The sequence below is a fragment of the Dermacentor variabilis genome, unplaced genomic scaffold (assembly GCF_050947875.1).
Source record: "Dermacentor variabilis isolate Ectoservices unplaced genomic scaffold, ASM5094787v1 scaffold_12, whole genome shotgun sequence".
Classification (NCBI taxonomy): domain Eukaryota; kingdom Metazoa; phylum Arthropoda; class Arachnida; order Ixodida; family Ixodidae; genus Dermacentor; species Dermacentor variabilis.
In genome coordinates this window covers 38,493,664-38,510,316 of record NW_027460280.1, presented here as the reverse complement: position 1 = coordinate 38,510,316, position 16,653 = coordinate 38,493,664, and the positions used below count along the sequence as shown (strand labels likewise).

General features: G+C 43.9%; 1 protein-coding gene across 1 annotated transcript; it reads left to right on the top strand.

The window, feature by feature from the left end:
• The first annotated feature begins 2,061 nt into the window (after positions 1 to 2,061).
• On the top strand, positions 2,062 to 4,881 carry Marcal1 (SWI/SNF-related matrix-associated actin-dependent regulator of chromatin subfamily A-like protein 1). The gene has a single exon (XM_075676539.1). It carries the CDS (start codon positions 2,765 to 2,767, stop codon positions 4,808 to 4,810), a length of 2,046 nt encoding a protein of 681 aa, XP_075532654.1. The 5' UTR covers positions 2,062 to 2,764; the 3' UTR covers positions 4,811 to 4,881.
• The last annotated feature ends 11,772 nt before the right edge of the window (positions 4,882 to 16,653 follow it).

Here is a 16,653-nt window from a genome sequence, read left to right as displayed (position 1 = left end):
CTGGCTCTTTGATGTCCATGCTGCTACTGCAGAGGTTGTTTCAACTATCAAGTGGAAGCACATATGTGGTCACTGACTAGTCACAGGAGTATGGTGGAGGCACATATGGTGGTGAGGCAGGTTCCAGCAGTAGGCAAGGCAAGATCTGCGTGCAGCAACCTAACACACTCACACACGCGCCATATGTTAGACACAACAGCAGTATATTAACTGCTTGGCTGCTACCACCATCTCTGAGGCATCTGCCAAAACAAAAGTTGGTATCACTAAAATTTGCCAGGCTAGACAATGCCAATTGTGGGAATCCTGCAACTGAAGAATGGTCATTCAGTACATGTGCGTTGTTGCGTACTCCAGGGTAGCGTACCATACTGCTGCCGAGAAGTAGCGGCGCCTGCCTAACGAAACTCGACCGACATCACTTATTGGGTAGCGTGGCGTTGTCGGCGGGCTGCAGGCATCCGGTAGATCATGGCGACCAAGCAGGGGCGAGACGATTTGCTAGTGCGAAACTTGCACGGTTTATTCAAAGTAGTTGAAAGAAAATAAGAAAAGCATGAAGTATGAAGTCTCAAGTAAGTATTTCAAAGTACATTTCGGAGCCCCTTAAATAGCTCTCTACAAGTGTGGGCGGGATCTTGCTTCCATTGATGACACGTGACAGGCACGGAGAGAGGGCCCCTCCTCCAGCAATACCAAGCACGGGAAGGAGAGGTCGATCCTCTCATCGACGAATCCGGTCGGGTGAATGACCCCTCCGGTGCACGTGGGCTCCGGTTCAGAGAAGATCGGGTGAATGACCCCTCCGGTGCACGTGGGCTTCGGTTCAGGGAAGGTCGGGTGAATGACCCCTCCGGTGCACGTGGGCTTCGGTTCAGGGAAGGTCGGGTGAATGACCCCTCCGGTGCACGTGGGCTCCGGTTCAGGGAAGGTCGGGTGAATGACCTGTCGCCACGTGGTGTCAGACGCCAACCCTAACAGCGTTGAAAGCAATACACCAAAACACTAAATTTATGCCTTCTGCAAAAGTCCTGCAAAAGGCTGGCTGTTTATAGGTCTTGCATAATTTTTTAGATGAACTAGCACTAATGAAACATACATCTATGTCAGACATGGACACAAGCACTACTATTGACTGTTTATTAGCGATTAGGCTAGGTGTTGTAATGCCCAAACACAGTTATACATCAAAGAAAATTCCAACAGATTGCTGACGTCTATTTCTGGCACGTAGAAAAAAACTAGGAAGTTTTTTTTAGACAAGTATTATGTTAATTAATTCGTAATTGGTTTCTTAAACTATCCGCAAACTATAGTAGGTGTATGAGCTTGAGATGTTATAGCTTAATTTGAACGTATCAGAAAACGTAAGTTTTTCTTTCTTGGAGACTGTTCGAAATACCGAACCTCTAGATTCAAAGGTCGACTATTATTGCGAGGGCCGAAAAAAGGCCAGGGTGTGATGTCCTCGGGACGTCTCTGGTAGGATAACCTAAAATATATGTATAAATTTATAAAGAGCGTCCATCAGGAAAGGAGAGACACAACCATCTGGCACGCCATCTCCTGATGCGCGCTCGCCGAATATATATTTCGCATGCTCATTTCACATTCTAATTGTATCCGTGATGGCGCGTTTTGGGGACCTTGCTGATCAGGAAGCTTGGAAGACCACTAGACATCTCCATTGGGATGTGGATCTTTTTGGGGACGTCCATTGGACTTTTTCTCTTGTGGGATGGCCCGCCGTGTAAAGTCCAACTGCGATTAAAATTCTATCGCGTCCTGCGGCACCGTATGCTGTAAGTGCGCAAAGTGAGGAAAAGGGTGAAAGCGCCTGTGTCTACCCGGCCGCGCATGGCGCGCTTGAGCGGGACCGCGCGCGCTTTTAGTTCAGGGGACGCAAGCGGCTTGCGTAGGCAAGAACTAGGGGTGACGGTACTGCGCAGACGCTGACGTAGGGGCCTGCGCATGCGCAGTACCGTCGCCCCTAGTTCTTGCGTATGCAAGCCGCTTGCGTCCCCTAAACTACACCACTGCAGTCACTGGAGGTAATCTGCGGCGGACACCAAAGCTTAGCGAGCGGAATTTTGCTTGGGAAGTGGCTGGTGGCTTCGTGCACGCTGTGCTCTCGCGCGCCTAGTTTTGGAGGTCGCGTAATCGCAAGTTTCAGAGACACGTTGAAGCTAGAGGCAGCACGAAGCGTTCGGTCGCCGCTGCTGCCGCTTTTCATCTCGCCAGCGTTGTGACGGCGAGTGTCCGCGGTCCTTCATGTTTGCCTGTGCGCGCTAAGTGAATGTTCACTGCATTTTATGCAGCCACAAAATTGCAGCTACTACTCCTACTTGGCATAGTTTAATAATTTGCTATCACATTGCTTTGCCCTTCGGGCGAAACTGAAACCTTTTTTTTTTTTCCTTCATGCGCGGTCGCGTCGAAACCGAAACCATTTGTTCTGAAGGCCAAGCCACAGACATGCCACAGAGAAAGTCAAACTGTGGCTGCTTCGGCCAGCCTGTAGAGTGTATCCTGTGCCTGTACTACCTGTGCGAAAGTGTTGCGATTTGTTTGAACTTTAACAGCTTGAACCTCTTGAACGTTTTTTTTTGCTGCGCCTTGTCATGAAGGTTGAATCACGTTAAGTCGCGGCATTTTATCATGGCAATATGTCGTCTTCGTTAAGGACATTACATTGTGCCTTAAATGTACCACGTTTCTGCGACAGTGGTCTGAGGTGAGCGGTGCGAGACAGACTGAAGCAAGAATGAGTGGGATTCTAACAGATGCGCAGAAAAAGTTGATCGAAGAAAACCGACAGAAAGCACTTGCCCGCCGAGCAGAAAGACAGAAAGCTGCGTCAGCGTGTGTCACACCAAATCATACCTCGCCGTGTCCTCCAAAATGCTCAGCACTACTGGAAGTAAAGAAATGCGTTCAGAATGCGCCGCTCTCTTTCTACGGACCAACCAGCTCTAATGCGGCAGGCTTACTCGAAAAAAGCATTCCGTTGCAACGGAGCCAGAATGCGAGACCTGGTCAAGACGTGTCGCGTAGTGCAGTTCAAGCAGCGTTCGGCGCACCATCGACAAAGCCGGTGACGGGTGCGTGTGTCATGATGTCAGGCGATCGATTTCGAGTGGAAGCGCCGTACCACCAACAAATGATTGAAATATTTCGCACCATGCCTTCGAGAATGTACGATGCCGAGAAGAAACGTTGGAGCTTTCATCTCACTTGCCACAATGCTTTAATGGAGAAACTTAAATGCTTGAGGCCCGTTGTTCTGGTTGCCGAGATTCCTAGACACATCATAAGGGCATTCTCAGGAACTCCTGAGAATTATGAGGTCAGTCTGACCGGCCTTGACTGCAAGCTCGAACAAGCGCTTCTACCGTTTCAGAAAGAAGGTGTCTGCACCGCTGTGCGTCGCAAAGGCCGCATCTTGATCGCCGACGACATGGGGCTTGGCAAAACTATCCAGGGCATTGCGATAGCTGCCTACTACAGAGAGGAATGGCCGGTGCTTGTGGTTACGCCATCCTCGGTGCGGTTTACTTGGAAGGAGGCTTTTCTACGTTGGATGCCATCGCTGAGCCAAGATCAAGTAACAGTGTTGGTAACTAGTAGTGATGATGTTTCACCGCTTCACCAAGTAATCATCACCAGCTATGACCTCCTGACGAAGAAGACTGAAGACCTCTGTGACAAGTTTAAGGTTGTCATTCTGGATGAGAGCCACTTCATCAAGAATTCAAAGACTGCACGGACAAAAGCCTGCCAGAAGGCCATTTCCAAAGCCACCAGAGTAGTTCTTCTCACAGGCACACCAGCGCTGTCAAGGCCAATCGAACTGTACACACAGATATGTGCTGTGCAGCCAAAAAGTTTGCCTGGCATGCAGGAATTTGGCATCCGATATTGTAATGGCCAGAAAAACCAGTGGGGCTGGGACTTCTCTGGCTCATCCAACATGCATGAGCTGCAGCTCTTCCTTGAAAAAACAGTGATGATACGTAGGCTTAAGGCTGATGTTCTGTCACAGTTGCCAGCCAAGCAAAGGCAAGTTGTGTTGCTTGACCCCTCGCATGTGAAGACAACAGATAAAGTGTTGCAGCACATGGCTCGTGAAATGCACAACACTAAACTCAAGGTCATGGAAAAAAGAGGCGTTCTGCTGACCTATTTTCGCGAAACTGGCATTCATAAGATCAAGGCAGTCTGCAAGTACATTGAGGATTTGGTGGAAGGTGATCAGAAGTTCCTCTGTTTTGCACACCACCAGGTAGTCTTAGACAGCATCTGTGACCTGCTAACCAGGAAGAACTGTAGTCATATACGCATTGATGGCAAGACATCATCTGAATTGCGCAAGCAACTATGTGACAAGTTCCAGTACAATGACATGTGCAAAGTTGCTGTGTTGAGCATCACTGCTGCAAATGCTGGCATAACACTGAGCTCTGCAAGCTTGGTCATCTTTGCAGAACTGTTTTGGAATCCAGGCATACTCACTCAGGCAGAGGACAGGGTGCATCGAATAGGGCAGCAGAACTGTGTTGTTATTCAGTACCTTGTGGCAAAGGGAACTGCTGATGACTATATCTGGCCACTTGTGTGCAACAAGCTAGACACTCTGGGAAAAGCAGGACTGAGCAAGGACAGCTTTTATGATGTAGATTTAAAGATATCTGCTGACCAAAAGCAACCAACCTTGGAAGATTTTTTTAGTGAGGACGAGTTGTGGACTGATATTATTGATGAAGATGGCAGTGGTGATTGCACGCATGCAAAAAGAACAAAGCTTCAGTAGTATACCAATTGTTTTATATGTACTTTTTCTTGCGCCTTAATAAATGAACAATCATGTTGCATAATATCATATATTGTGGATCTCGCAGTGGGACTAGTGTGCTACACAAAAATAAGAGTGACAGATGTGACCGTCCAGTATGTGAAAAAAAAATAAAATACACCCCAATAACTTTATTGTGTGACCAGCTTTGCATCACTGTTATGTAAAATTGAGCAGAAGAGATTCTTTATTGCTGCGCCACTACTGATTCTTAAATTCTTGATGTGATTTCAAGTTTGCCTAGAACGTATAAACTTGTGCACACAACATAAATACTAGGAATATAAGTGGGCACAGATATGTTTACATTTTAAGTTATACCATGTTAAGTGCTAATTACATGGAATTTTTAGAAAGGATGCTATCTTGTAAAGTTCAATGGCCAAGTTTTGTCACACTGGCATATTTCTTTGTCACTTTTCTCAGTATTGAAGTCAAGTTAACACTACTATGTAGCCTTTCAGGCAAGCTGCATGTTTGCAGGCAAATGAGCATATTATAAGTAAAAACAGCAGACGAATATGTTGACGCTTCGCTGTTTGCCACTTCAAACAACAAGCATTGCACAGTAACTTTTCTAAACTTATCCACGTCTATTAATCTTGCCTGCCAGTGAAGTTTGTCAAAGTATTTTTTACCTGTACGGGGGAGTGTGATTGCACCACCGCTGGCATCAATCAATGTACCTAGTCTGCGCAGAAAGAGATCTCTTTGTAGAATTATTGGTAGATATTTTAATATGAAAAAAAAATCGAGGTAGCTTGTATATAAAATAACCATTAAAACTAGAATAGGTGCCATCATTCACATGGCGAAAAAAAAAATTCTTAATACAAAAAATAATTGTGAATTTTGTGTATCTGCTCAAATGCACATTTTTGTTACTTGTTTGAGATGCTCAACTGCGCTGAGGCTGTCAGTATAGATGTGGGCTTCGTTACTGTCAACTGGGTGCAGGCACGTGGTAATGACTACGATAACATTGTGGACCGCATTGCTCACTCTTTCTCAACGCCCATCGCTCCTCTTTGCCTTCCCTGTTTTTATTGCCGGAAAATCCATCCTCTGGCGTGACACACGTGCCCTTATCCCACCACATGTCTGCTCCCTTCCCCACAATCTTTCTCGGGTGGAGAAAGTCCCTCTCCGGGAACTATGGGCCGGGTCGGCCCTTACACCAGCCATCACTTGTGCTTGGGGTCAACTGTACAAAGACATTGTCCAGTGTCCGAAATGCTCCACTCCTGCATCTGCAGCAGATGCTCGCCATCTATTTTGGATGTGCCCTGGGACAAAGACAATTTGTGAAATGATACTTAGAGGTGTGAAATTGAACAGTGATCAAGCTGAAGACTAAGGGCTGGATTATGGACAACACATATTATAAGTCACTATTGCAGCATCTCTATGAAATGGGCCTGCATGCTTCGTTCTATACTGACTTAATGCCGCATGGCAAACCAAGCAAGGGGAAAAAAAAGGGGAACATAGCGAAGAGCAAACAAAAACGCTGATAGTGATTGGCAAAAATGCAAAGGTGCAATATTGCTTAGACAGCATTTAAAGAGGCCGAAGACCATTTCTCTGAATATATATGGCCTAGCTTATTAAAAACTAACCCTACAAAACTTAGGCAGGCAAGTGATCATTCCTAAGAACAAACAGTTCCAAAAGGCATGGCTGATGTCTTTAATAAATGGTTTTCTGAAAACTTTGCTAATTTATCACCTCTTCAGGTTGTTCCTGAGGGAACTAATTAAGCTATTCGCCACCCAAGTGTACCGGCTGATAACTAAGCATACAAGGCATAGCTCACGCTATTGAGTGGCTGCCACTTTAATCAAGCCCCACTCCCGACAGGGTTCACACTAAACTTCTGAAAAGGACAGTGCATGTTTCAGCCATTTTACTGTCACTCATTTTTCAGCAGTCCTTGGACAGTGGGTGCATCCCTGATTATAGGAACATTATGAATGTCATTCCCACATTCTAATCCAGCAGTAGCACAAGTCCTAACAATTACTGTGCAATATTGCTGACCTCTATTTGCAGCAAACTGTGAGAACACATCCTTTTTTCACAAAGTATGGCTCGTTTAAATACAAATTTACTTTTGTACAGTCAGCGTCACTTAAAGAACAAAAGTCTGTCAAATAATTTAACTGTTTACTAACCTTCATGACTTGTTAGTTGAGCTAAATACATGAGCTAAAATACAGACACAATATTCATTAATCTTAAAAAAGCTTTTGATCATGTTGCACATAGCCTACTAAGAAATTCGATAACATAGGAACTAACACAAGCTATTGCATAATTCCTGACTAATTACTGCCAACAAGTTGTCATCAAAGAACACACATCTGGAAACATGCATGTAATCTTGGGAGGACGCCAGTTCTGGTTCTAATTTATATTAATAATATAATGAATAACATATCAAGTTCTAAAATGATACTTTTTTCTGATGACTGCGTCATTTACAGGCAAATACTCCTGAGGACGTAGCTCGCTAACTAGCAGACTTAATGCAAATAAATAAGTGGTGTCAGGTCTGACACTTTAAGATTAACGTAGAAAAAACATAGGGTACGAGTTATGACATTTTCTACACTGACTGATACTTCTTTAAACGTTTACACAATTGACAATACAGTTGTGTAGCGAATGCAATTTTCCAATTACCTAGGCATTTAACTACAGACCAACTTGGCATACACAGCCATGCATGCGGAAGCAACTGCCGTCATCAGCAAGCAGGCTGTCGGTAATTTCGTACGCAGTAGAATTTCTGAACAGGCGTATTGTGTCCTCACACGGCACCCCCTAAGCAGCTGGAAAACTTTCGTGTGGACCCCCGCTCACGTGGCTATGTCCGGCAATGCGTCGGCTCACAGTCTGGTTCAAGATCTCGCGTGCCGAGCCTCATCTGCAGATGCTGATGGCATGAACGAGGAGGAGAGACACGAGGAACCCTGTGGGACTTATCACAAAATAGCTCATAGGCATCGCTTAAGGCGTCCCACGCCCCCACCACCGGCCAAGCAACTCGATGAAACGCAAGCGCTCACGTTTAGGTGACTCCAGAAAAACACATACCCACACCCAAAGTACATTAACAAAACCACAGGGGGCCAGGATAGCAACCTCTGTAGGCTCGGTTCACAAACAGGGACACTCATACACATAATGTGGGAATGCACCTCACTCCGGTTTTCTCATCCCCTGGTCAGCAGCGAGACTGACTGGACTGCCTGGCTCAGGTCTGGGGACGTCGTCGACCGACAGCTTGAACTGGTGGACTGGGCGGAGAAGGCCAAGCAGGTCCAGGGCCTCACTTGAGCCCGATGCCTCAGCCACCTCCCCCTTCCCCCTTTCAATAAAGTTTACCACCACCAGATAGAATACATAACAAACAGGTGAAAATAGGTCTAATCAAGTGCCGTTTGTATCCTGCCAACCCAGAAGTGAAGCTTTACACTTACACATTTCTCATCAGGTCTCCATTAGAAAAAATTCGGTGCCCTTCAACTCTGTGAAGTAGGATGACCAGCGAAGCTATGAATGTGGGCCCCTTAATGTGGAACTGCACCTCCGCCACGGGTCATCCCGGTATTACACGGCTTTGGGAGCGGCCCACGTATGGGCAGTGCTTAACGCAAGCTCCACCTCTGCCGCGGGTCGGCCCAGCATTGCACTATCTTCGGGACTGGCCCACGTATGAAAGTTTTGAGCAGTCGCCGGGCACGGCTGGAACTCAAGCTTAAACAGCACCGCTGTTAACATGCCTCGATAATCTAGTGTCCAAGTACCATTACTTCACAGAAACACACCAAGTTGGTACAAACTGAGGTGTTAAGGTTCATACTTTGTTCGTATTCACCCTATGTGAACACTTCATTGTTAAAACACACCATCAACATTCCCGACCGTAATACTCAATGCAAATATTTGTTTTTAAATTTTTTCAATATTCTTTATATTACGATGAAACAACATTTGCAACAAATCACATTATTAAGCTAGCACATCATATTTTGTCCTGGCATCGATCATGAACACAAAGTGCAACCTAAATTTACTCGAACATGAAAATATCAATGTTCACACTTAGTACAATCCATAGATGAGTGGAAGGCTTTATGCTTTTATTTAGATTTGTATAACATATCTTTGCTTTCCACCCATTTTACCCACGTACAATTTGATTGCCTTGTTGGCCTTCCATATTACAATACTGTATGTGCAGTAGACTTCCGGTAACTTCTCCAGGCTTGGAGTGGTGCCTGACATCGGCTAAAACGCTCAGAACCGAGATGTGGAATTAGCCACGAGAAAAGTGCAAACTCAGTACACTGTAGTAATGGGTGACTTCAATGCAAAAGTGGGGTAAAGCAGGCTGGTGAACAAGCAATTGGCAATTACAGCGTTGGTTCTAGAAACACCAGAGGAGAGATGTTGGTAGAATTTGCGGGAAGGAATAAGCTACAAATAATGAGCACCTTCTTCAGAAAGCATAGCAACAGAAAGTGGACCTGGAAAAGCCCTAATGGTGAAACAAGGAATGAAATAGATTTTATGCTTTCTGCTGATCCTAGCATAGTGCAGGATGTAGAAGTGTTAGGAAGGGTAAAGTGCAGTGATCATAGGTTAGTAAGGTCTAGGATTCACCTGAATTTGAAGTGAGAGTAAAATTGGTCAAGAAGAAACAGGCCAACCTAGACGCAGTAAGGATAAAAGCACACCAATTCAGGCTGCTACTTGCGAACAAATATGCAGTCTTAGAACAGCGAGATGTAGATGACATAGATGTAATGAATGAAACAGTAACTAGGCTGACTTCAGAAGCAGCAATCGAAGTGGGAGACAACGCACCAAGGGAACCAGTAGGTAAGCTCTCTCAAGCAACGACGGACCTACCAAAGAAACAACAAAGAATGAAACAGTCCAACTCTAGAGATCAGATAATATTTGCGGAATTGTCTAAACTGATCAACAACTAGAAAATAAAGGATATTCAAAATTATAACGTGAGAAAGACTGAGGAAGCAGAAATAAATGTACACAGCATAAAATCAGTGAGAAAAAAACTTGGCATAGGACAAGTCAAGATGTACGCACTGAAAGATAAGCAGGGTAATACCATTAGCAATTTCGAAGCTACAGTAAAAGCAGCGGAAGAATTCTACACTGACCTGTATAATATCCAGAGTAGCCAGGATACCTCCATTGAAAGTAGTAATGAACAGGTTACAGAGGCTCCTTCTATAATGCAATGAAGTTAGAAAGGCGTTAGAATACATGAAATGAGGAAAGGTGGCAGGAGAGGATGGAATAACAGTCAATTTAATCAAAGATGGAGGAGACGTCATGCTTGAAAAGCTTTTGGCCCTTTATAGAACATGGCTCATGACTTCAAGGGTCCCAGAGAACTGGAAGAATGCCAGCATTACACTAATCCACAAAAGGGGAGACATTAAATAATTGAAAAATTATAGGCCCATTAGCTTACTTCCAGTATTATATAAAATATTCACTGAGATAATTTCCAATAGAATAAGCGCAACACTTCACTTAAGTCAACCAAGGGAACAGGCTGGCTTCAGGAAGGGATACTGTACCATGGTTCACATTCATGTAATCAATCAGTTAATCAAGAAATCTGCAGAGTACAATCAACCTCTCTACATGGCTTTCACAGATTACAAAAAGGCATTTGATTCAGTAGAGATACCAGCAGTCATAGAGGCACTACGTAATCAAGGAGTAGAGGAGGCTTACGTAAATATCTTGGAAAATATCTACAAAGATTCCACAGCTACCCTAATTCTCCACAAGAAAAGTAGGAAGATACCTATAAAGAAAGGAGTCAGATCAACACAGAGACACAATCTCTAATGTTATTCACTGCGTGCTTGGAAGAAGTATTGAAGCTGTTAAATTGGGATGGCTTAGAGGTTAGGATCAACGGGGTATACCTCGGCAACCTTCGGTTTGCAGATGACATTGTCCTGTTCAGCAGCACTGCGGACGAGTTACAACAAATGATTGAGGACGTTAATAGAGATAGTGTAAGAGTGGAGTTGAAGAATAATATGCGGAAAACAAAGATAATAATCAATAGCGTGGCAAGGCAACAGGAGTTCAGCATCACCAGTCAGCCTCTAAAGTATGTGAAGGAATACGTTTACCTAGGACAATTTCTCACAGGGGACCCTAATCATGACTGACTGAATAAACTTTATTGAAACCAACCAGAGGTGGTGGATGGGCCTAGGCCTCCCATGTGGGGACATCGAGGTGTTGCCTCTTCACCGCCTCGCAGGCTTGTTGGGTCACCCAAAGTTGGTCATCAAGGTTGGAGCTACGCAGGGCAGCATGCCATCTCGACGAGAGGGTCGTGGGGTCAGTGTCGGGGTATTGTTGTGTACAGAGTCCCAAAGCATGTGTGGAGCTGGCTGTGTCTTGCAGATATGGCACATTGGATTGGGGTAAATGTCTGGGTAGATCTTGTAACATTGCATGTAACAAGGGGTAAGTATTGGTTTGTAGCAGGCGGAAAGTTGTAGCCTGCGCTCGGGATAGTTTGTTGTGTGGGCCGGGGAAGGTTCTACGCTCTAAGTAGAAGGACTTCATAAGGTCATTGTAGCATGTCAGGCGATCCCTACCGGTGGGTGCAGCCTCCCCGTCTCCCGCAACCCCCTTCGCCCCCTCCCTCCCTCCTCGCGCTAGGTAGTGGGTATACTCGTTGAGGTTGGGGAGGTGCGGGTGGACGGTGCCTACATGAGCTGGGAACCAGACCAATGTAACCTGATGTTCGGTTGAGCGAGGTGCTTGTTGCAAGATGCGCAAGGCTTGGTGTGAAATACGGCCGTTTTGATATAGTTGATAACGGCGGAGCGGGAGTCAGAGACGATGGTATGACATGTTAGGTCTAGTGTGGCTCTAGCGCGATGGCAACTTCTTCAGCTTCCTCAGCGCGTGGGGTTACTAGCTGATAGCATGGTGGAGAGAGCCTTCATGCATGGTGACGGCTGCAAAGCGGGTACCGTGGGTATATTCGGCGGCGTCGACGAAACTCACATCGTCGTGGCAAGGGATTTAGTGAGAGCCGTGGCACATGCTGTGCGGTGTGCGCGGTTGTATTCGGGGTGCATGTTTCTGGGGATAGGGCCGGCGTGAATCCAGGCTCGTATGGTGGAGTGTTTATGGCCGTGTTGACGGTGGTAGGTGATACCGAGCGAGGTGAGGATATGGCGGCCTGTCGCTGTGAGAGTCAGTCTCTCCAGCTGAGAGCGGCGTTGGGCCTCGATGAGCTTGTCCAGTGTGTTATGGACAAGTTATGTTATGTTATAGTTGAAGGAGGAGGTCAGTGCCGGTGCAACTGGGGATATCCTAATCATGAGAACGAAATTTACAGAAGAATAAAATTGGGTTGGAGTGCATTACGCAGACGCGTATACTCAGATCCACAGCTGGAAGCTTACCATTATCACTAAAAGAAAGGGTGTACAATCAACTCATTCTACCGGTGGTGCTAACATATGGGGCAGAAACTTGGAGACTGACAAAGAAGCTCGAAAACAAGTTAAGAGGAAGCTTTAGCTCGAGCCCAGCTTCGATGCGGCAAATTCAAATACCTGCAAAATGCAGAAACGCTTTTCTGAGATGACCCCAGGACTGATTTTATTGAGATTTGTTGCATTTGAGAGAGAAAGTTAAATTCTAGTGACTGTTGGAAGTGGAATTTCGAGTTAGGGCCTGAACTTTGTTAAAATATTTTTTTTAATGTGAAAGTCCGAAAAAAAGAGAAGCACGAAGTTTACAATTTAATAGCTCTGTATTAAGAACAGATATCGCGATTCTGTAAACGGCATCCCTTCATCCCTGCATCCCGGCATCAAAGCAGACAAATTCGATAATTTGTCACGTTGTGTACAAGGGTTCTGCAAAAGCTGTATTTGTCAATACAGGGACACATGCCCGTGGTGTGGCGCAATACCCACACTTTATCACATCACATGGGAGTGCAATACGAATAAGGCATTCCACAAAATAGAAAATCCGAGTGCGGAGCAGTGGGAGAGCGTGCTCTCCAGCGGCGACCCTAGCCTCCAACGGAGGCTGGTGGATCATGCCCGGCGAGCAGCCACGCTCAGTGGTGCCCTGGAATAGGGGCGCCAACCATGCAGGCCGGAGATCGGCATCAACCAATAGAAGATGAAGACATCCGGCCCGACCGCTGAATTACTCTTTCTGGGGCAATAAAGTTTACTTCCTCCTCCATATTACTGAATTTGTTTAGATTCATGTGTATACATATCAATTTTGTCCACTTTAGATGTACTATCGGATGCAATTCACAAAATTGTGATATCATTTTTCATTGCTGAGTTACACAGCTTTAAACTCGATAGATTCGTTTTGTGAAATTTTGCGATTTGACGACCTAAATTAGAAATTCCAAATGAACAGTCACTAGATCTTAAGTTTTCCTTTTAAATGCACCAAACCTTGTCAAATTTGGTGCAGTACGTGGTTGCCGATAGAAACGAATTCTCCTTTTACATGTATTTAGATAGGAGCACCCGAGCTAAAGCTTCCTCTTAAGGACCGCACAAAGAGCGATGGAACGAAGAATGATAGGCATAACGTTAAGAGACAGGAAGAGAGCGGTGTGGGTCAGAGAACAAACAGGCATAGCCGATATTCTAATCGACATTAAGAGAGAAAAATGGAGCTGGGCAGGTCATGTAATGCGTACGTTAGATAACCGGTAGACCGTCAGGGTTACAGTGCCAAGAGAAAGGAGGTCCCGATCGATACAGTCATTGACTATGGGACCTCCTTCTGTATGTTATTGTTCTTTATAACCTATAATCTATTATGAATAAATCAATTTCAATTTCAAACGCAGTTGAGGATTTCAACTTAATTCAATTTTTCGATTGATTCAATCCCTGCCAAAGGTTCCGGCCAACGCCCACACATTTCTATGGTCCAAAACTTTTGTTATTTCGATCCTGAAATTGGCCTTCGCCAGATATATTGAACATGACCAGACAGCATGCACGCTAACGTGTGCCTCAGCGGAGAATTGGAGACAGTGAATGCGTTGAACGTACGTCATCTGTCAAAAATACCTATTTTCGGCCTGCCCTAGAAAGAGTTTCGAGCAATAACGGTAGCTCACAATTTCTGATTACAGTATTTACCCGGGTTACAGCATTCCAACGCCAGCCTTTATTTTCGTTTTTCGATGTGGGCCACAAAGCGATCGGACACGATACCAAAACCACCTTCGCGGTGTTCGTATTCGCATAACGTGAAAGTATTGGGGCGAGGCTGACTTTGGAAAACTGGCTGTTGTTGTGCAACACATATTAGACCCTCGCCCATTTTTCTTGCAAGAAAATTGGGTGCGCGTTTGATTTCTACTTTGTTTAGGAGCTTTAATATAATTTATACGTTAGTTTTGTACTTTGTACACTTGGAAAGTGGGCGCGCATTTGATTCGGGGCATGTTAGAATCGAGAAAATACTGCCAAATCAGCAGTGTGTTTTAGTGCTTTTTTTTCTGCATCTTGTTCAATTCGACCCGCCGGGTAATTATATTTACTTTGTCGATCACATCAGGGTCTAATTGAGGGAAGTTGACTGTATTTAGAAGTTACAATTAACTGTACTCAAACCACTGTTCGTTCATATTCTTTCTTTTTTTCTTTCCTAGAATTATATAGCTTTCTCTTGTTGCACATGCTTTACTCGTGTATAACAATTTGAATGTCTCATTGGCCTTTCCTTATACTACTGTATTTACCATTTACAAAATTCAAGTCTCTGTTTTCTAGCACAATAAATTTTTGTAGAGGGCTTATATAGGTGTTGTAAGACTAGTATAAAATGCTAATTTGTCTTCAAAAAGGATGTGTTTATGCATGTTATACAAAATTGCACTAATGTTCCAGCATAGTTCAGGCCTACAAAAAAAGATATCCAGCCGGTAAATATTAATTTAGTGAGAAACACTACTTGTATGTGCAGGAAAGCACAACAGAAAAACCAATTGATAGGAAAGTACAAGTGTCAGTCTTGTATAGGGGAGTGCAAATATTAGACACTTCCAATATTCTCCCATTCGATTCATTCGTTGAATTGAATCATTACAATTTGCAAATGGCAAAAATCTTTTGTAGCTTTCTAATACTTCACATTGCCAGACATGCATGAGTGAACATGAAACTGAAGCAACAATGAAGCAAATTTCATCCCTGCCACAGTGGACATAAAGAACAAGTTGCACAGAATGTGCTGTCAACCAAGGAGCCAGATGTTTCCAGCTAAACCACAATCATTCGTACTCACATTTCATTCTGACAAGATATTCACGCAATAGGCAATTTTTTGTGCTATTGATGTTGTATCTTTCTGTAAATGTTAATATGCTCAATTGGAACAATATATAACATTATAGTAGCACCATCTGGAGCAACCATTCCAACTCTGCCATTGCTGAAGTCAACGTGCACTTCCATTTTATAAACAGGTGGGCAGTACCTTACAGCCACACTGACTACATAAAGCAGCACTGACGTACCCCCCAAATGCCTTCACTTTTAAATAAGTTCGAAGATGAAAATAGTGACATCACTGCCTTTACCAGGGGATAAATGTGCAGCATTTTGTGAACATGCATTAGCCATAATTTTTTCTGTGTGTTCAGGGAGAAAAAAACACCTTGTTGTTTTATTTAGAACATGTCTACGTATTGTTTATTTATTCTCACAGTAATGGGAACATTGCGAGCACTACTCAGCAATCTCTATTTTATATTTCATATTATGAACACACATGGCCATAATTATATCTCCTATACAGTCATGAAAAGAAAACATCTTGTTCTTTTATTTAGGATGTGTGTGTGTGTGTATTGATTTCTTTGTTATTCTTGCATTATATGAAGGTTGTGCACACTACTCTGCAATTTGTGTTTCATATTTTGCAAATTTGATGTAACTAGTACTTTTTCTGAGACCATGTATTTGTAAATTGTGTGAACGTTAGCAACTTTATTTACATCTTATATAACAAAAAGCTGTTGCGCACATTAAAGGGCCTTCAGGCAGACTCAAGCTATCTTGTATAGCTTCTCGCATGGAGGACCCCCAACTGTTGTTGTAAAATAAAGATATTCTATTCTCAAACGTACATGTAGATGCTAAAGACTGCCTTTCAAACCTTTATTCTACAATTACATGATCACACAGGCTCTGAAGAATCCTGCTTATTTGTTTATAATGCTTGATTCAAGTTTTTTTTATATACAACATACTTCATAATGGGCAGTGTGCTGACAGGAACTGGCTCATTTAGAGAGTACTGGAATATCAACATTGTTTTATAATAATGGTGAAAAAAGCTTCTCTTTATTTAAAAACTGTTTGAAAGATATTCAATACGATTTGCTTTTGGTACTATTTGATTCATATTCAATCAGTCTCAAAAATTACTATTTGCACACCCCTGAACTTTTGTAATAAAACCTTGTTAATATACACCTGCTTAATAAGTAACTCCGGTTTAAATGTAGTCGCGATGAATTCTCTGCCGTTGCCATTGAACCTAATGTATTGGCTGACTGCTTAAGCCGTAGTTGCTTAACGCATGCCAAACAGTTAGTGCATAGTATTCACTTAATGTTTCGGTGCGTACGAGCGTGGAATTGATTAAATGTCATGCGTGCAGGCCATGGATAGGCGAAATTGCAGCACACGGGCCTATTCAGGACTGCAGTCGCCACT

Excerpts from the sequence above, each read along its gene's own strand:
- Marcal1 (XM_075676539.1), top strand. The coding sequence starts at position 2,765 with ATGAGTGGGATTCTAACAGATGCGCAGAAAAAGTTGATCGAAGAAAAC.